Raw genomic sequence first — 21307 nt, 5'->3', positions numbered from 1 at the left:
TGTGTCTTCCAGGAACCTGTACACTTTCAGGACCTTCCAACACAGAGACCATGTGACCAAACCACAGTCTCATTATTTTGTGTGAGACACATTCATTGATGGGAGGTGTGTAGTTAGCCAGACCTGCCCAGCTCTCTGACTAACCCTGCAAGCCCAGCCCCTTATACACTAAGCAAGGCTCGTGGAACTACAGGTCCCAGAGCAACATTCCAGGCTGATTTACAACACATTTTACTGTAAAAAGAGCTATATTTTATTCACTGGAATCATTAACACCAGGAATGAGTCAGTAGAAGGCAGAGGACTGCATGTTTATCTGATACCAGGGCTAGTTGCCACCTTCTTGTCTACTGTTCAGTGATAATTCTGTTAAGACTGTCAAAATTCTAATGATGTGTTACTACTTGACAACACAGTAAAATTGTGTCTGCAACATTCATGAAATATTTCAGAAATATAATTGAAATAGAGATGCATCAAATTACAACTTGAAAACACATACTACCAAAAGCTATTTGAGACATATACAGTATGGGGCATTCAGTTAATTTAAAGCCCAAAAATTGAACGAGAACACAATAAAAAATCAATTTATTCCATCATAATTTAGACTAAACATGACATAAGAGACACAAAGATGCACAAAGATGCATATATAGTGCAAGGTGTGTTACAGTACATCCCAACAAATACTCAATTGGTTGACACGTTTCGATCATTAGGCTATGTGCACACGTAGCGTTTTAAAACGCTCACTAAAAACCGGACTCCTTCCCAGAAATCGCGTGTTTTTTTTCCGCGCGATTTCACCGCGATTTTACCGCGATTATGATCGCGATTTTGCCGCGATTTTCGCGTGCGTTATTCAAGCACTTTCCAAGCGATTTGAAGCATCGCTTGGAAAGTGATTGACAGGTTGGTCACACTCGTCAAACATAGTGTTTGACAAGTGTGAGCAGCTTTTTACTATTGAGGCTGCCTATGCGGCATCAATAGTAAAAGATAGGATGTTAAAATGCTAAAAAAAAATAAAAAATCGGGGTATATTTACCTTCCGGCGTCCCGCGCTGCATTCCCAGGCCACAGCGTTCCCAGTAATGCCTTTCGAGACCTGTGATGACGTAGTCTCGCGTTGCTATAGCAATCTCGCGAGGCCGCAAGGCATTACTGGGAACGCTGAGGCCCGGGAATGCAGCGCGGGACATCAGAAGGTAAATATACCCCGATTTTTTATTTTTTATTCTTTTTTTTACAGGGGTATGGTACCCAGGGCCTGGAGGACAGTCTCCTCTCCTCCACACCGTGGGTACCAACCGCACATGAGACACTTAACTTCCCGCACGGTGGGCATAGCCACATGCAGGAAGTAAGCGATTCTCATGCATTCCTATGGGTGCGGAATCGCGGCAATTCTTTGCGATTCCGCACAAAAGAATGAGCATGCTGCGATTTTTTCCGCGATGCGATTCCGCCGCGGAAAAAAGCGCAACATTAGCACAGCATGTGCGGAATACCATAGGAATGCATGGGAGGCATTCTGTACACGATTTTTAAGCGTTTTCGAGCTGAAAATCGCTACAAAAACGCTTAAAAATCGCTACGTGTGCACACAGTCTTAATGTATCTTATTCATGAATTAAATTACTCTTAAATAAATAGGATCCATTGAGGACGTTATTCTATATGTTCTGATTTTCATCTCATGTGGAGTTTTTAATTATGCTGAAATAAATGGACTTTTTATCGTGTGCTGGGTCAAATTTTTGACTTTCTGCTACAATGCCAGGTATGGACCATGCACTATTTAAAGACCGGTTATCAGACTTCAACTTAATTTTAATTCAGTCAATTTAGTATGAACAAATATACAACAAAGCACAAATTTCTTACCATTTATTTGGGTTTGCTATTAGTTTACAGACCACAGACTGTGTATATAAAAGTAAAAGTGCACTTTACAGTAATTAAAGTATTCAAATGTACACTTGATTTCATTGCAAAAAAATGCATGTCAGAGTAATTTAATGTCATCAAAGGCAACTATCTTGTAGTGCAGGAGGTAATATTCAGTTCCCCTCATCTGTGTCACATCCATACAACATCCACAACAATGATCCATGTAATTTATTCAACAAAAGTTAATACAATTTTCATATACGACGTGTTGTGCTCAAAGCTTCAATAATACAATTATTTCATACACCCCTGCTGTCAAGATCTTTTAGATTAATTCATTGGTAGTTAAACTTCATTGATAAGATTAATAACGCATATAATGGCACACTAATCATTTCAGTCAAGGCTAAAGTGATGCCCTTTATAAACTGTCAAGTCTATGAGTAACTGGTCTGCTGCTGCTTTTATGATCATCCCCAGTCCGTAGCCATTCAGTGCATTAGAGAAAACCCCAGGCAACTGAATCATACGAAGGCAGAGCTACATGGTCAGATATGCCTACCAGGGAGAACATGTGCCCTCTCCATGTACTCATTTATAAAGTTGGAAGAACATGACATTTGATCATACAAAATCTGCTTTGTAAGATTTACCGATAACATAATGCATCCACTATAACATAATGCATCCACTTTAAAGTGTTACCTGCAGGAGAAAAGAAGTACAACATGTGGCCTTTTAAATGAAAAGCCATCTGTTAAGAATAGGTCACCGAGGAGGATGGCAGGAATAGGCTAGGCCACCAGGAAACCAGAAAGGTTGGTAACTTAGCGGATTGCAGACCCCTAATCCTAACAACACAACTAGCAGTAGCCGTGGGGCGTACCTACGATGCCCTAGACGCCTCGGCACAGCCGGAGAACTAACTAAACCTAAAGCAAGAAAGGGGACATCTAAACTGCCCCGGAGTAGAACCCCAAAGAAATAGATAGCCCCCAAACATATATTGTCGGTGAGACAAGATGATTCAAAAACAAAGACAGAAAATAGACTGAGCAAATAATGGGGCCCAAACTGTCCAGATAGGAAAGGAAAGATACTGTCTGCAATCACGCAAAAACCCTAAAAAATCCAACAGGACTGATGTACAAAAAACACTGAGTTCTCACGACCACTCCCCCACTATATTAGCATTCTGGTGAAACTGGCAGCAAAGCACAAGAGACTAATATAATAGGGGACTGAACAAACTGACACAAGCTGCAACATATGGAGCGGGGTCCAGCACAGCCCCAGCAGGGAGCACGCTGAACCCTCACAGCAAAGCAGAAAGAGGCAAAACCAGATCAGATGCAAAGGATTAGCAAATGAATAACTTAATTGAAAAATGCAGGATCAGGCAGGAGACAGCAGACCTCAGAATGCACAGGAAGAACCCAAATCACCAGCAACAACTGAGGGAAGCCTGCTCACTTATATCCTCCCAAAGAGTAACACCTGATTTCCAATCGTCATCCTCAGGTGGCAGACTTCTATCAACCTGGCCAGCTCCACTACCCACAATAACCACCAGAGGGAGCCCTGACTCAGAAGTCCGATCAAGAGAATTCACAACAGTACCCTCCTTTTAGGAGGGGTCACCGAACCCTCATCCACGCCTCCAGGCCAATCAGGATGGGCCCGGTGAAAAGCACTAACCAATCTCTCAGCATGAATGTCAGAAGCAGAGACCCAAGAATTATCCTCCTGGCCATAACCTTTCCACTTGACCAAGAACTGGGGTCTCCATCTAGCCAGATGAGAATCCAATATCTTCTCTACCTCATACTTCAAATTGCCCTTAACCAATACAGGGTCAGGGGGCGCCGCCATGGGAACTACTGGCTCCACAAACCATTTCAACAAAGATTTATGAAAAACGTTATGAATCTTAAATGTAACTGGAAGAGCCAAATGGAAAGAAACGGGGTTAAGGGCTTCCTAAATTTTATAAGGTCCAATGAACCTTGGCTTGAATTTTGGAGACACAACCTTCATAGGAATATTTTTTGAAGACAACCAAACCATATCACCCTCTTTAAACTGAGGACCAATGGTCCTTTGCCGGTTGGAAAACCGTTGGGCCTTTTCCTGAGAGTGGGACAACTTATCCACTACTTGGTCCCAAATCTGCTGCATTCTCTCTACCACAGAATCCACACTTGGGCAGGCCGAAGCCTCCACCTGCACCGAAGAAAATCGAGGATGAAACCCAAAGTTTCAGAAAAAAGGAGACATCAAAGTGGCAGAACTACCCTATTGTTTAGCGCGAATTCGGCCAAGGGCAAAAATGAGACCCAGTCATCTTCATCAGCAGATATGAAACATCTCAAATAGGATTCCAAAGTCTGGTTTGTTCTCTCAGTCTGCCCATTGGTCTGAGGATGAAATGCAGAGGAGAAAGACAACTGAATTCCCAGTTTGGAGCAAAAAGCTCTCCAAAATCTGGAAACAAACTGAACTCCTCTGTCCAACACAATGTTCTCAGGAATCCCGTGCAAACGAATCACCTGTTGTAAAAACAAAGATACCAACTCAGAAGAAGTTGGCAACTTTGGGAGTGGTACAAGATGGACCATCTTTAAAAATCTATCACAGATCACCCAGATAACAGTCATTCTCTGAGAGACAGGGAGATCAGAAATAAAATCCATTGAGATATGGGTCCATGGCCTCCTGGGCACTGGCAGGGGCATCAACAAACCACTAGAATGAGAACAGGGCTTGGACCGAGAACAAGTCCCACAGGACTGCACAAAATTCCTGACATCACAAGATAAGGCAGGCCACCAAAAAGACAGACTCACCAAATCTCTGGTACCAAAAATATCCGGATGACCAGCTAACGCGGAGCAATGAATTTCAGACATTACTCTTCTCCTCCACTGGTCAGGGACATACAATTTTCGTATAGGGCATAGTTCAGGTTTGTCCTCCTGAAAATCCTCCAGGGCACGAACACATCCTCATTTAGAATGGTAGTAGGCTCGGTCACATCAAGAGAATCCGCAAAGAAACTCCTAGAAAGGGCATCCGCCTTTAACATTCTTAGTGCCCGGAAGAAAGGAGACCACAAAATTAAAACACGTGAAAAACAAGGCCCACCTAGCTTGTCTAGGATTCAAGCGCTTGGCTGATTCAAGATAAATCAAATTCTTGTGGTCAGTGAGGACCACAACTTGATGTCTAGCTCCCTCCAACCAATGTCTCCACTCTTCAAATGCCCACTTCATGGCCAACAATTCCCGATTTCCCATGTCATAATTACATTCAGATGGGGAAAATTTTCGAGAAAAGAAGGCACAGGGATTCATCTTAGAGGTTACCAGTTCTCTTTGAGACAAAACGGCTCCTGCACCAATCTCAGAAGCATCTATCTCCACCTGAAATGGGAGTGAAACATCAGGTTGCCTTAGAACCGGAGCAGAAGTGAATCTCCGCTAAAGCTCCTGAAATGCGGAGACAGCCTCTGGAGACCAATTCACCACATCAGCGCCTTTTTGGTCAAATCCGTCAGTGGTTTAACAATACCAGAAAACTTACTTATAAATTTACGATAGAAATTTGCAAAACCCAAAAGCTTCTGGAGAGCCTTCAGAGAAGTGGGCTGAACCCAATCATAAATGGTCTGTACCTTGGCTGGGTCCATTTCAAAAGCAGACGGGGACAAAATGAATTCCAAAAACGAAATCCTCTGTACACCAAAGAGACATTTCGATCCCTTAACATACAGAGTATTTTCCCTCAAAATCAGGAATACAGTCTGGACATGTTCCACATGAGAATTCCAATCACTGGAAAAGATCAAAATATCATCCAAATAAATGATCAAAAACTTATCCACAAAGTCCCAGAAAATATCGTTCATAAAAGGTTGGAAGACGGAAGGGGCATTAGTGAGCCCAAAAGGCATCACCAGGTACTCAAAATGTCCCTCAGGAGTATTAAACGCCATCTTCCATTCATCCCCGTGCTTGATGCGAATAAGATTCTACGCCCCCTGAGGTCGAGTTTGGTAAACCAACAAGCACTTTCGACTCTGGAAAGTAAATCAGAAATCAGGGGTAACGGGTACTGATATTTAACAGTGATTTTGTTAAGGGAACAATAGTCAATACATGGCCTTAATGAGCCATCTTTCTTGGCCACAAAAAAAAACCATCACCTAAAGGTGAAGAGGATGGTCTGATATGACCCTTCTCCAATGACTCCTTGATATAAGATCGCATAGCATCATGTTCAGGTACCGATAAGTTGAAAAGCCGACCCATGGGAAATTTACAACTGGGCATTAACTCAATTGCGCAGTCATAACTTCTATGAGGAGGTAAAGACGTGGACTTACTCTCACTAAATACATCAGAAAAATCAGCCAAATAGTCAGGAACATCATGAGACTGGGGAGAGGTGGAGAAAACAGGAGTGTCACTAAGAACACATTGACAATCCCAACTCACCACAGACACAGATTTCCAATCCAAAACAGGATTATGGGTTTGCAATCAAGAAAAACCCAGAACAATAATATCATGTAAATTGTGCAACACCAAAAATGTACAATTCTCTTGGTGGTCAGGGGCTACCCACATTATCACCTGGGTCCAAAACTGGGGTTTATTCTCTGCCAAAGGGGTAGCATCAATCCCCCTCAAAGGAATAGAGGTCCGCAGGGGCACCATGAGAAAACCACAACGTTTAGCAAAGTCAAAATCCATCAGATTCAAAGCTGCTCCTGAATCAACAAAAGCCTTTGCAGAAAATGTAGACAAGGAACAGATCAAGGTAACCGCCAAAAGGAACTTAGCCTGTACAATGCCCATCTCAAATGAGTGAGCAAAACATTTATCTCATTTAGGGCAGACAGAAATAGTATGAGAGGCGTCACCACAAAAGAAGCAGAACTTATTACGCCTTCTAATCTCTTGACGTTGCACCCTATACAAAACGCTATCACATTGCATGGGTTCAGAAGTTTGCTCGAAAGGCAGCACCGTCTCTCACGTAGTTTTATGTTCACGTAAACGTCGATCAAATTGAATGGCTAATGACAGAGAGTCGTTAAGACCAGAGGGGACAGGAAATCCCACCATAGCATCTTTTACGGTTTCTACCAGACCTGTCCGAAAGAGAGCTGCTAGGGCATCATCGTTCCATTTAGTAAGGACCACCCATTTTTGGAATTTTTGACAATATAACTCTGCAGCATCCTGACCCTGGTTCAATGCCAATAAGGTTTTCTCAGCTTGATCAATAGCATTATGTTCATCATACAAAAACCCCAGGGCCTGAAAAAAACACATCCACATTAGCCAGAATAGGATCTCCAGGTGTCAAAGAAAAAGCCCAGTCCTGGGGATCGCCACGCAGCAGGGAGATGACAATTTTAACCTGCTGCACCAAGCTCCAAGATGAGTTAGGTTTCAAAGCAAGAAATAGTTTACAATTAGAGTTGAGCGAAACGGGTCAGTCAATTTCAAAAGTCGCCGACTTTCGCAAAAGTCGGGTTTCATGAAACGAAACCCGACCATAGCGTGAGGTCGGCCAAGAGGTCGGCGACCATGGCGCCAAAGTCGTGTTTCAAATGATACTTCAGCGCCCTTTTTCAGCCAGTGAAGGAGGACACACACTGTGGGCAACGTGATGACATAGGCAGCGGTCACCACCATCTTTGAGAAGGGCATGCAAGTGATTGACTTGCTTTGTGTGGAGTCACAGGGGCTATAAAAGGGCGTGCACGCCAACCGCCATCTTACTTCTGTTGATCTCAGAATAGGGAGAGCTGCTGCTGATTCTGTAGGGAGAGCGTTAGGCAGGGAAGAAGATACAAAAAACTGCTTCTGCTGCTAGAGATTTTGCCTGTACAACACACCAGTTAGTGTACAGTGACAGGGGAGGCTATATTTTGGTGCATCAGCTCTGTTGGTTATTAGGCTGCCTTGCTGTTTTCACACTGCTGTGCAAACTGCTTTTTTAAAAGCAAAAATACTTTTCATCCTCTTTTTTGCCCAGTTACCAAGTGTTCATTTTTCCACACTTTTGTGTGCAGCAGTCCTGCTTATTAGACTGCCTGCTGCCATACTTGGGACTGAGAGCATCATTGTCAGCTTGCTAAAATCTCTAGGGAGATTCAAATTCTCCCCAGTCCTATGTAGACATTTTATACACCATCCAATTTCAGCCTGTTATATTGAGGTGTAATCTACACTGGGCCTGAGATAATAGTTCAGTGTCCTCAAGTCTGTAGAGAGATTCAAATTCTCCCCAATACTATATACACCTTGTACCTTGTTTTACAGTACCATATTGCTGGTGGTATTTTGGGTACATTTTCCCAAAAATGAGGAAGTGTGTTGGAAGAGGCTGTGGAAGTGGGCGTGGGTTGCCAGCTGGTAATGATGGTGTTGGTGGTGGTGGTGGTGGATCTGCTGGTAGTGGCAAAAGCACAATAGCACCTAATGCAGGAGGTGTTGAGCCTGCGTCATCGTCTGGCTCCACAAGGCCTCGAAGGCTCCCTTTTCTGGGAGTAGGTAAACCGCTTTTAAAGCCGGAGCTTCAGGAACAAGTTTTGGTTTACATTGCTGACACAGCCTCCAGCTCTATCACCTCCTTTTCTGAACTTTCAAAAAATAAAAGCACTGAGTCGTCATTGGAGGCTCATGGTCAGAAACCACACCTTTCCTTGTGTCCTTCACCCCTACCAAGAGTAAAGGATGCGGCAGGCCACACTACAGATTACTCCATGGAGCTCTTTTCACATACCATGCCTGGGTTATCAAGTCAAATCGTGAATTACCCAGTCCAAGAAGAATCTGACATGGAGTGCACTGACGCACAGCCACTGCTAGATTTATCTGCTGGTACATTCACTCAGAGCACTACATTGTCCTCGCAGTGTACTGTGCCAGAATCTGACCCTGATGAAACTCAGGTGCCCCATCCCGCATACTATACCACCAGACACGGTGACACAGAGGAAGGTGCACATGACATTGAAGAGGAGGTGATGGATGACCCAGTTGTTGACCCAGATTGGAATCCATTGGGGGAAGAGGATGCTGCTGCCAATAGCTCAGAAGAGGAGGAGGAGCATCCGCAGCAGGCATCGACATCGCAACAGCTGTTATCTAGCAGGCCCGGAGCAGTCCAAAAACGGGTTACTAAAACCAAGAGAGTTGCAGGACAGCTAGGCCAGATGGTCAAATTAGCACAGCGTGCAAGGCCTCAAAATGTCTTCCATAGTAGAAAGAGTGCAGTGTAGCACTTTTTTGAACAAAATCCTAATGATCAGGCAAAGGTTATTTGTAAGACGTGCGCAAAGACCTTTAGCCGAGGGAAAAATCTGAGAAATTTGAATACCAGTTGCATGCTTTAGACATTTATCCACCATGCACTTGCAAGCGTGGACAGACTACCAAACCTCACATACCACATGTGCAACTGCTCCCAATGAAGGTAGTCAGCAATGCTACATTGTTTCCCCCACTGTAAGCTCACCGGTTAGCACATCACCAGCAGCAAATGTTGAGGTGTTGTTGCAAGACCAAAGCAGTCAGGGAATCACAATGTTATTGCTACGTAAGACTGAATCTAGGCCATCAGAAAGAACACCAACACCATCACCATCATTAACCCTCTCTCAGTCCGCCATGTCCACAGCTAGTTCCACCATATGCAGCTCTCAAGTCCAGCTCTCCCTAATAGAGACTATGAGTAGGACAAGAAAGTACTCATCCTCTCATCCGCGTACACTGGGTTTGAACGCCCACATTGCCAAGCTAATCTCTTAGAGATGATGCCCTACTGGTTGGTTGAAAGTGAAGCTTTCCACGAACTCATGGTCTAAGCAGTACCACGCTATGACCTACCCAGTCGGCACTTCTTTTCTCACAAAGCCATCCCAGCCCTCCACCTTCATGTCAAAGACCGCATTGTCCATACACTCAAGCAATCAGTGAGTGGAAAGGTGCACCTCACAACAGATGCATGGTCCAGTAGGCATGGCCAGGGCAGTTACGTGTCCATCACTGCGCACTGGGTTAATGTGGTGGATGCAGGGGACAGCGGCGGTGGGACAGTGCTGCCTAGCCCATGGTATAGGAAACAGTTGGGTGTAGGAGTTCGACCCGCCTCCTCCTCCTCCTCCAGAAGCGAAAGCTCGTCCGCAGAGTGTAGTCGCACGGGCACTCCATTCGCAGCTGCCAGTGTTGCACACTCGGTGTTCCACTACCGAACAGCTAGTGGTAAGCATCAGCAGGCTGTGTTGAAGATGATGAGTTTGGGCGACAACAGACACACCGCGGAGGTACTGGCCGACTACTTGCAGCGACAAACTGAGTCATGGCTGGGCAGTCTACATCTTGAGGCAGGCAAGGTAGTTTGTGATAACGGCCGGAATTTTGTGGCAGCCATAGCCCTTTCAAAACTCCGACACATACCTTGCCTGGCTCACACCTTGAACCTGGTGGTCCAGTGCTTCCTTAATAATTATCTGGAGTTAACAGGCCTGCTCCAGAAGGTCCGAAGACTGTGCTCGCACATCCGCCGGTCGCTAGTACACTCCAATCGTATGCAGAAGCTGCAGTGATTGCTCCAACTTCCCAAGCACTGCCTAATTATCGACGTTGCAACAAGGTGGAACTCCACCCTGCACATGGTTGAGAGGCTGTGTGAACAGAGGCAGGCTGTAATGCATTTGTGGGAGGATACACGGCCAGGCACTTTGAGGGCAGACATGGAGTTGTCGGGTGTGCAGTGGTCGAAGCTGAAAGACCTCTGTAAAGTCCTTCAGTGTTTTGAGGAATGCACACGATTTGTAAGCGCAGAAGATGCCATCATAAGCATGAGCATCCCACTTATGTGTCTGCTCATGCAAACTTTGATGCACATTAAGGAGCAGGCGTCTGCAGCCGAGGAGGATGAGGAAGAGGAGGAGGGAAGCCTTGATGACAGTCAGCCATTGTCTGCTCCGGGATCTCTCCTGGATGAGGTGGAGAAAGGAGAGGAAGAGGAGGAGGATGATGATGAGGATGATTATTTAGGGGAGGATGATGCTTCTCGTGGGGCAAGAGAAAATGTTGGCGTGGCAAGATCTGGTACAGGGTTTGTGCGTGACTGGAGGGATGTGGATTTGCCAGAAAGTGCTCCTCCACCCAGCACTCGCAGTGCATCATTGACACCTGGAACATTGGCCCACATGTCAGATTATGCCTTGCAGATCCTAAAAAGGGACCCCCGCATTGCCAAAATGATGAACGATGACGACTACTGGTTGGCCAGCATCCTGAATCCATGCTATAAAGGCAAATTCCAAAACATCATGCCACAGGAGAACCTTGACCTAATATTGGCTAACAAACAAGCAACTCTGGTAAACCGTTTGTTTGAGGCATTCACAGCACACAGTAGCGATGATGGTTCTCCAACGAGCCGTAGGGGGAAACATGGAAGAGGTGTTCGTGGTGCACACATCAGAAGTGGCTTTGGAGACAGGGGTTTCATGACCATGTTGTGGACTGATTTTTCAAGTACCGCTCACACGACTGGTAATACTGCATCGATTGAAAGTGACAGGAGACAGCAGTTGTCAACTATGGTTACAAACTACTTCTCCTCCAATATCGATGTTCTCCCTCACAGGTCATTCCCCTGTGACTATTGGGCCTCTAAACTGGATGCCTGGCCTGAATTGGCACAATATGCCTTACAGGAGCTCGCTTGCCGTGCTGCTTGTGTGCTATCGGAAAGAGTTTTCAGTGCTGCTGGCTCAATCCTGACAGAAAAAAGGAGCCGTCTGTCGACCCAAAATGTTGATGATCTAACCTTCATTAAAATGAACCATGCATGGGTTTCAAAGGATTTTGTCCCACCTTCCCCTGATGACACATACTGTAGGTTGCCAGAAAAATGGCTCGCTTTTGTCCTCTTCTTCTTCGGACTTCTCTGATTCCTCCATTTGCAGCTGCTGAATGTCCAACATCAGCATATGCCATTTTTTAATCCTCCCTAACTGGGCTGCCTCCCCCCCCATGGCCGGGTTCACCACCTAGCGCACGCAACCGTGCGAGTGCCATTGCCCTGGACAGGTGGGTGGGCCGACTCTTGGGCGTCGGCACTGGCACAGGGTCCCTCATAGTGCAATCAAATATCTCTGACGGTGGGGGTGCACACCCGCCGTCAGACACACCGGCGTACTATGAGGGGCCCAGTGCCAGTACCGACGCCCACGAGTGGGCCACCCCTTGCTTGGGCAGGGCCCCAGCATTTGCAATATTTACCTCTCCCTGCTCCTCCGCTGTGTAGTCTGGGCTGTCAAATCCTTCCCTGGGACTGCCACTACAAATTTGGTGAACTGATAGATGATGGTTAAGATGTAGCTATGCCCTGTCCTGCTGGCCGGGCTCTAGCTTCAGATGATCAATGGCTTCAATTTCTTATGGACGTCGACTCACAATGAGATGCAGTGGTGGTTTATCATCAGCTTTCACAGTTTTCCTACTCACAGACGTGTGACATTCCTGCCCACATTTTTAAATGTGCCCTCTCATACCAATCCAATATAATCGCCTACAGCCTGTGGCTTCTGTCTTTTGCACTCCAAAGTTACCTGACAGATCATGATAGGCAGTGAGGACCATGTCTACATCTCTCCCTGTGATCAAAATTTGATGGAGATGAGTAACGGTGATGGGATCAACGGTACTGCGATACAGCAACCCTTTCTTCACAAAGAACTGTTTTCGCTGTCTCCACACACAAAGTAATTGAGGGTCAGCATCGCCTCTGAGAATTCTCCTGGGAGTTTTTCCCGTGATTAGTAATTCCTAAATTTCTGCAATCACTCGACTTTATGTCTGTACTTGTGTCCATCTCGTTTCTTCTTGCGAAGAGTCTGGACTGTCTTACTGAGACAGAAATATATATGAATATTTAAAAATACCCCAACAGTGTATAATGGTGTACGCTTCAAAAGCATTTCCTTTTTTCTACTTTTTAGATTGTTGTCTAATCCATACTGAGGTTGTGAGTGTCTTTGTCGGACTCGGGAAATAAATACGAGATTTTAAATGTTTAAACTATGCTATATATACCTGTTATCCGGTGATACTGTACCCTTTCTCAACCTTCTGCAATCTTGTCAAATCCATACTGTGCCTAAGGCTGGATTCACACTTGCGTTTTTTTTCGCGGTATTTTAGCGCTAAATAGCGCATGCGTTTTTTTTCCTATACTTTGTATGGGATGCGCTTATGTGCGCATACACATGCGTTTGTACGCGTTTTTCCGCGCATGCGTTTTTTTGCGGTATGCGCTCGGGCGCACAAAATGCATCCTGTTGCATTTTTTGGGCGTCCGACTTGCCTCAAAAAAACGCATGCGCGCGCAATGCGTTTTTTTACAGCAAGACACCCATTATAAGTCTATGGTGAGCATATGTGCGCATTGGCATGCTTATGTATGCGTTTTTTTGCACATGCGTTTTTTTTTACCATTAGTTTAGACAATGGAATTTAGGGGTTTGGGTTAGAGTTAGGGTTAGTTAAGGGGGTTTAGGGTTAGGGTTAGGGTCAGGGTTAGGATCAGGGTATGGTTTGGTTAAGGGTTAGGGTTAGGGTCAGGGATAGGGTTAGGGTTAGGGTCAGGGTTAGGGTTAGGATCAGGGTATGGTTTGGTTAAGGGTTAGGGTTAGGGTCAGGGTTAGGGTTAGGGTCAGGGTTAGGGTTAGGATCAGGGTATGGTTTGGTTAAGGGTTAGGGTCAGGGTTAGGGTCAGGGTTAGGGTTAGGATCAGGGTATGGTTTGGTTAAGGGTTAGGGTTAGGGTCAGGGTTAGGGTTAGGGTCAGGGTTAGGGTTAGGGTTAGTAAAGTCATGGTTTGGGTTAGTGTGAGGGGCCACCTAATGTTGGAAAAAAACGCAAACGCGGTAAAAACGCACTAAAAACGCATACAAACGCATAAAAACGCTGCGTTTTTTTCATGCATGCTCATAAAAATGCTTGAAAAAAACGCAGCATCTGTATGCGTTTGTATGCGTTTTTTCAATGCGTTTTTTTTGCGGGGAAAAACGCGCTGCAAAAAAAAGCAAGTGTGAAACTAGCCTAAGACCGTCTGAGTCTGCCTCCTGATTACAGATGAGTGGTGTTTGAGTGGAACTGTTGGCCAAGTTCAAATTCTAGCTGTTTTGGGCGGTGTTAGATCCGTTCGTCGAACTACAAAACTTTGATTAAAATTCGGCTGTTCGATTTTCCGTTTGAGAACGTTTCGTTAAACAAAAGCGTATCTTTTTTTCACATTAATAATGGTTTTCAATGATAATAGACAGCTTTAGGGCATAGTAGCAGTGTCTGGTAGCCAGCGGTGTAGTACACCTGTGTCGGAGCTACACCGTGTGTGTTTCTAATAATTTTTTACCGCATATTGTCCTGAAAATCCTTTTGGGCCTAGTAACTGTGTCTGCTACTCAGAAGAGGAGCCCACCCGTGAACCAAGCAATGCCGCCTGTTTATGAAAGAACCAGTTTTTGACTGCATTAACACCACTTAATACTTTGGGCGTAGTAACTGTGTATGCTACTCAGCAGATTTGGCCACCCGTGAACCAAGCTATGCCACCTGTTTATGTAAGAACTGTGTGCTACTCAGCAGAGTAGCCCAGCTGTTAAGAAAGCTACAGCACCTGTGGTTTGGACACTTAATTTTTTCACATTCTTTCTGGAATGCCGTTTAGGCCTAATTCCGGAATTACGGTTGACCTGCACTTACTGGGAAATGCTTGTTCGCGGGGAAGAATTGTAATCCCAGATCCCCATCACTAACGGGGTTCAGCGTGTTATCCGCACCTGTAAGCGATACACGCTGGTCCTTTCATTGTAGCACGCGTGCAGCCCCGGACATGTAAGGGCATGACAGACCTGTTATTCGCCGATCTCGAGTGCCAGAGCCTCGCGTGTCCCTCTAGTAAGCTGGACGCGGACCGCGGGGGCATGCCTGAGTCTCGCTCGTTAACGGAATTAAGCTTGCAATCTGTGCAGCTTTTTTGTGGATGGCATGGTTGAGGTTGCCCGTGTTGAATCCAATTAAGCCACAGGCTCCACTCCTGGTGGTGCCCTTCTGGACATTCCTTTAAGGTTCAGCTTTGCAACCATACTGCCCCCAGAAACCAAACACTTTTCCTGACAGTGACATTCTGGTCAAAGAGCGCGATGACATCACGTCTGTACGCCCTCTGCCTAAACAGTCCAAGTGCAGAGAGACGGAAGATGGGGATGACGAGGAGTCCAGAGTACAGGGATTCCCTAGCGAGGAGACTTATTTAATTGTTTTAAAGGTTGGGAGCAATTTTTGGGGAGCACGATACTCTGGAGAATGATATCTGGGGCCCACCATTCACTGGAGCATTCCAAAGGTGGACATCAGTCACTGGAGCAGCATTTACAGGGCCCATTATACGCTGGAGCATTAGAAATGGGGCCCATTATATATGGAGCATTATTTGGGCCCATAAGACACTGGAGCTTCATCCATGGTGAACAACATATACTGTAGCATTATGTGGAGCTCATCATATAATGTATGGAACAATATATGGGACCAATGATTCTGTATGGAGAAATATATGGGCCTCATTACTCTGTATGGCGCACTATGTGGTGGTCATAATACTGTATGGAGGAATATACTGTCTGTTTTTGGAGCTATTGGAGAATTTAAAATGGATATCAGTCATGAGATGTAAGAAGTGAAGTATTTTTCATTGTACTGTACCGCTATTTCTCTGCCGTATCAGAGGATCAGGAATTGTGTCATGTGTTAAAGGAGCCCAGTGACACTCTTTGGCCCTGGGCCCACGAAAATCTGGAGCCAGCACTACCTCCCCTACAACTTTAGCCAAATAACCCCCAGTTTTCAATGCCTAACTAATATTATGAAGTAAATTAAGGTTGACAAGCTTAAGGAATAAGAATTGATGTTTTTGGCATTAAAATGGGCACTGTAGGTGTGTTTCCTGTCCTCCACTCACTGCCGACTTCTCTTCCCCATTGACTTACACTGGGTTTCGTGTTTTAGTCAGACTTCGACTTTTCACAATAATCGGCCGATTTCATTCGACCCGACTCTTGCGAAAGTCGGGTTTCGTGAAACCCGACTCGACCCGAAAAAAGGCAAAGTCGCTCATCTCTAATTACAATTATTCTTAAAATTCAAAAATTTTGACAGATCCCCAGAAAACACATCAGGAGTAGGGATCTTTGGTTCTACAACAGATGATTGAGCAAGATAGGTAGAAATTCCCCACACTTCAGCAGCGAGCTGCTCAACACGATCGGACAATTGCTTAGTCTCCATTAAAGAAAAAATCCTCCTACGGCCCCAGAGGAAAAGAGGAAAGAATCTAAAAAAAATTTCAGACACTTTTTTTTTTTTTTTAACAATTCTTTCCTTCTTGCAAGTACCCTAGAGTCTACAGTTTAGGCTGGTGATTTTGTTATGAATAGGTCACCGAGGAGGATGGCAGGAATAGGCTAGGCCACCAGGAAACCAGGAAACCAGAAAGGTTGGTAACTTAGCAGATTGCAGTCCCCTAATCCTAACAACACAACTAGCAGTAGCCGTGGTGCGTACCTACGATGATCTAGACACCTCGGCACAGCCGGAGAACTAACTAAGCCTATAGCAAGAAAGGTGAAATCTAAACAGCCCCAGAGTAGAACCCCAAAGAAATAGATAGCCCCCAAACATATATTGTCGGTGATACAATACGATTCACAAACAAAGACAGAAAATAGACTGAGCAAATAATGGGGCCCAAACTGTCTAGATAGGAAAGGAAAGGAAAGACACTGTCTGCAGTCACGCAAAAACCCTAAAAAATCCAACACGTCTGATGTACAAAAAACACTGAGGTCTCACGACCTCTCCCCCACTATATCAGCATTCTGGTGAAAATGGCAGCAAAGCAAAAGAGACTAATATAACAGGGGACTGAACAAACTGACACAAGCTGCAACATATGGAGCGGGGTCCAGCACAGCCCCAGCAGGGAGCATGCTGAACCCTCACTGCAAAGCAGAAAGAGGCAAAACCAGATCAGATGCAAAGGATTAGCAAATGAACAACTTAACTGAAAAATGCAGGATCAGGCAGGAGACAGCAGACCTCAGAATGCACAGGAAGAACTAATCACCAGCAACAACTGAGGGACGCCTGCTCACTTATATCCTCCCAATCAGTAACCCCTGATCTCCAATCGTTGTCATCAGGTGGCAGACTTCTATCAACCCGGCCAGCTCCACTACCCGCAATAACCACCAAAGGGAGGCGCGACTCAGAAGTCCGATCAAGAGAATTCACAACAGCCATCTATGTATTCCTAAGATCAATAAATGGATAAGGTTCACCAAAGAAAGAGCTTGATCAGATGTCTGCAGAGGGGTCTGTAAAGAGGCTTGCAAACACATATGCAAATTTTACAACTCAAGGTTATTCTCAATAAGGAGAACAAATTCCTGAGCTCTCTACAATAAAAGTTACATAATTAATAGTTCAGCACAAATAGTCTACAGAAATCAGAAAATCTAAAAGATTGGCTAAAATACTTTTCAAAAACGGAGCCGATTCATTAAAGCAGCAAAGATTTTATTGTTGCGCACATCTATCTTAATAAAGGGCTTGCAAGAGGATGATGCACCAAATTCATTAAAGGGAATCTGTCACCCTTTTTTTGGCTTTGCAGCTGCTGGCAAAGACATCGGGGGCTTATCTACAGCATTTTGTAATGCTTTAGATAAGCCTCCGATGTAACCTGAAAGAGAAGAAAAACACGTTATATTATACTCACCGAGGTGGGCGGTCCGGTCCGATGGGTGTTGCCGTCCCGTCCGGCGCCTCCCTTCTTCATGCGATGACGTCCTCTTCTCCCATCCTATAATGGCTCCGGCGCAGGCGCACTGCTCTGCCCTGTTGAGGGCAGAGCAGAGTCCTGCAGTGCGCAGGCGTCGGGAGAGGCCTGGCGCCTGCGCACTGCAGAATTCTGCTCTGCCCTCAGCAGGGCAGAGCAATGCGCCTGCGCCGGAGCCATTTCAGGACAGGAGAAGAGGACGTCATCGCATGAAGAAGGGAAGCGCCGGACCGGACCGAAACACCCATCGGACCGGACCGCCCACCTCTGTGAGTATAATATAACGTGTTTTTCTTCTCTTTCAGGTTACATCGGGGGCTTATCTACAGCATTACAGAATGGAATGCTGTAGATAATCCCCCGATGTCTATGCCGGCAGCTAATAGGGGATAAAAAGGGTGACAGATCCCTTTTAAGAGGTACACACCACTTTTAGGGGATATCAGGGACTTAAAAAAAATGTGCCTAAGCACTAACAGTCAGGTTGCCTGTTGTGGCCGGCGCCGCTCTCCACCAGCACAGACATCTGCTGGAGTCAAGGCAACAGAACAGTAGTTTCTCTTCCTGTTGACAGGGCGTGACTACTGGTGTCATGCTGATTGACATCGGCTTCCATTGGCTAATTGGGGGAAGCTAACTGTAAATTAGAATGATGTCAGTAGTCCCTCCCTGTTAACAGGAAGAGAAACTGCTGCTCTGTTGACAGGGAGCAGCCGAATCTCAGGCAGGATGACCGTCGCCGGGTACAACAGGCAGGTAGTTGCCTCTGTTAGCAACTACATGTCTTTTATTTTAAGGTCACGGATATCCCCTTTTATAAATTGGGTGCATCTTCTCAGTGGCGTGTGCCTCTGTGTGACTCGCAGGAAATGCTACTCCAGTCAAGGAGAAAAAAAAAAGTCACTTTAGCTGAATTTGATTGGAGGGCAAAGCCACACTGCAATACCACCCAGTTCCACACACTTTAGCAAAGTTGCTGCAAACTGGCTTGAAAACGCAAAAAGTTACAAAATTTCTGCACTACTTAAAAAAATGTGCAACTTTTCAAAGTGTTTAACTTTTCTGTTACTTTCAGGAATCGGCCCCTATCTTTTAATCTAGTTGCCTAAAAGCATATTCTAAAGCAAAGTCAATAAAAAATTTAATACTAGAGATGGGACCGTTCTGATTGGGTACACTTTGTGGCAGTGGGCTGGCTTTTCTGCGTTTTAATCAAAATAGTGTTAACTAAGAATTCTGTGTTAGTTACATGTACTATTACTATATGCATTTAATTACTAGAGGGCATTTGTTCTTTTATTTTTTATTATTTACATGTACTATTACTATGTATTGATTCACTTACATAATTCAGAATATTTTCTCATCTGTTTTTATCATGAGTTTTTTTCTCAATATGGATGCCCGGAGCTTATCTTAACCTGGGCATTTAGGGAATATGTTAGCAAGTCTGTTAGTATGTCATATTATACTGAATGATAGGTCTGATGTGCTTTATTTTTGTAGTATGCAACATAAGCCAAATCACCTCAGGGGTTTTGTTTAAAAAACCATATGATTTTATTTTAAATATTCATATAATGTAGGGATTCATGAAATAAGGCCGGAGAGCAGCCACAAACATACAAGAATAAAAATGTTAAATATTCATCTTAAAATCAAATATACCAACCGTTGGCTTTTCATTTCATTGTTTTCGGTCACTCTCACCACAAAATTTCTAGATTCATCCAGTTTCTCTTCAGGATCCTACAAAAAGAAATTATGTTATTATACTATTGTATAAAACTAGAGAGATTTCAGATTGTTTTGCAGTAGTAAAAAAGCAAGATATTTAATCACTTTAAAAAACAGAGTAACACTCAAAATAAAATAAAATACTGAAATAAAAAGGTTTCCTGAAAATGTATTCAACGTTATTTAAATTTAAGTAAAAAAAAAAAATAAACATAACTATCTGCAAGTTCTGACACAATTGTTTGTCGGAAAGGTCCATACAACAATTTTGGTTTTTTTACAATGCAAAAAGTGGACACACGAAATTTAAAAAATTCCTTCCAAAATGTTTGTTTAAAGAGTCACATAATTATTATGTTAGTAACAGTAAGGCCGGAATCACACTAGGTTTTTTTCTCGGCCGTATTGTACGTGTAAAGGAAAGCGCAGCATGCTGCGATTTGCACCGTATTACGCCCGAGACTCGCCAATGCAAATCTATGGGGGCGAGAAAAAAACAGATTACACACAGACCATACGTGTGACTTTCGAGAAATGCACACCACTGTTCTTTAGAAAAGCTGGCAATTCAGTGTGCAATACAGTAAAATCACACTGACAGGTTAATAAAGAATAGATAGAATACATGTATACACATAGTATAGGTATATATCATTGACACACACACATATATATATATATATTTATATTTCATAGAGATCTAGATAGCAGAATAGGTTAAAATTCAGTTTTCAGCATCTGTAAGAGACATGGTTTACATACTGTAAACCATTGCATATCCGTTAGATTTATATATGTCCCTCATTAATAATGTTAGCAGTGCATGTGTGTAAAATTTTGGAGCTATAGGTGTTAAAGGATTAATTCACTGAAAATATTGGCGTGGGCTCCCGCCCACATTTCTCCATCAGAGAGGGCAAGCCAGTGACTGAGGGCAGAAATTAATAGCCAAGAGAGGGACCATTGTTTTTGGGCCCCCCTGGTTAAAAAATCAGCTCCCAGCCACCCCAGAAAAGGAGCATCTGTAAGACGCGCCAATTCTGGCACTTACCTTCTCTCTTCCCACTGCTGTGTAGTGGTGGCATATGGGGTAATAAGGGGTTAATGTCACCTTGCTATTGTAAGATGACATTAAGCCTGGTTAATAATGGAGAGGTGTCAATAAGACACCTATCCATTATCAATCCGCTGGTCAGAAAGGGGTTAAAAAAATTATCACACATTAAGAAAAAAGACTTTTAATGAAATAAACACAATTTTTTCCATCTTTATTTCACTCCCAATCCAAGCAAAGCCATCGTTCTCCTGCAAAAAAATCCAAAATAAAAAAGCAACAATATCCATACCTGTCCACCGTACAGTCATGTCCCATGCCACAATTCATCGGAAGGGGTTAAATAGTTTACAACCGGGAGCGGTTGCTAATGTGACCAGCCTGGCTATAAACCATGGAGGAGTGACAGAGAATCTGCCTGCATAGCCTCCCCGCCTGACCGGAGATGAACTGTGACGTCAGCCTCACTGACTACCGCTGACATCACTGAGGCTGCGCAGACTCCATGCCTGACCTGAGGTGAACTGACAGCGTGGGAAAGTATTCAGAAACTTTCCCACACTAACCAGTTCATCTCCGGTCAGGCAGGGAGGCTAGGCAGGCAGCTTTTCCTTCATTCCCCGTGGTTTACAGTCGGGCCAGTCACATTAGCACCTCTCCCGGTCGTAAACTATGTAACCCCTTCAGA

General features: G+C 44.4%; 1 protein-coding gene across 6 annotated transcripts in view; it reads right to left on the bottom strand.

The window, feature by feature from the left end:
- The window catches only part of ZBBX (zinc finger B-box domain containing), a 346983-nt gene that overhangs the window by 113181 nt on the left and 212495 nt on the right, over positions 1-21307 (bottom strand). For all 6 annotated transcript variants that reach the window (XM_073578937.1, XM_073578938.1, XM_073578941.1 and 3 more), the window contains one exon: positions 19501-19577. In XM_073578937.1, coding sequence (XP_073435038.1) covers positions 19501-19577 — 77 coding nt within the window. The remainder of the gene's footprint in view (positions 1-19500; positions 19578-21307) is intronic.

The sequence above is a fragment of the Dendrobates tinctorius genome, unplaced genomic scaffold (assembly GCF_039654945.1).
Source record: "Dendrobates tinctorius isolate UK_male_01 unplaced genomic scaffold, ASM3965494v1 ptg000060l, whole genome shotgun sequence".
Classification (NCBI taxonomy): Eukaryota; Metazoa; Chordata; class Amphibia; order Anura; family Dendrobatidae; genus Dendrobates; species Dendrobates tinctorius.
This window is presented reverse-complemented; position numbering and strand designations above follow the sequence as displayed.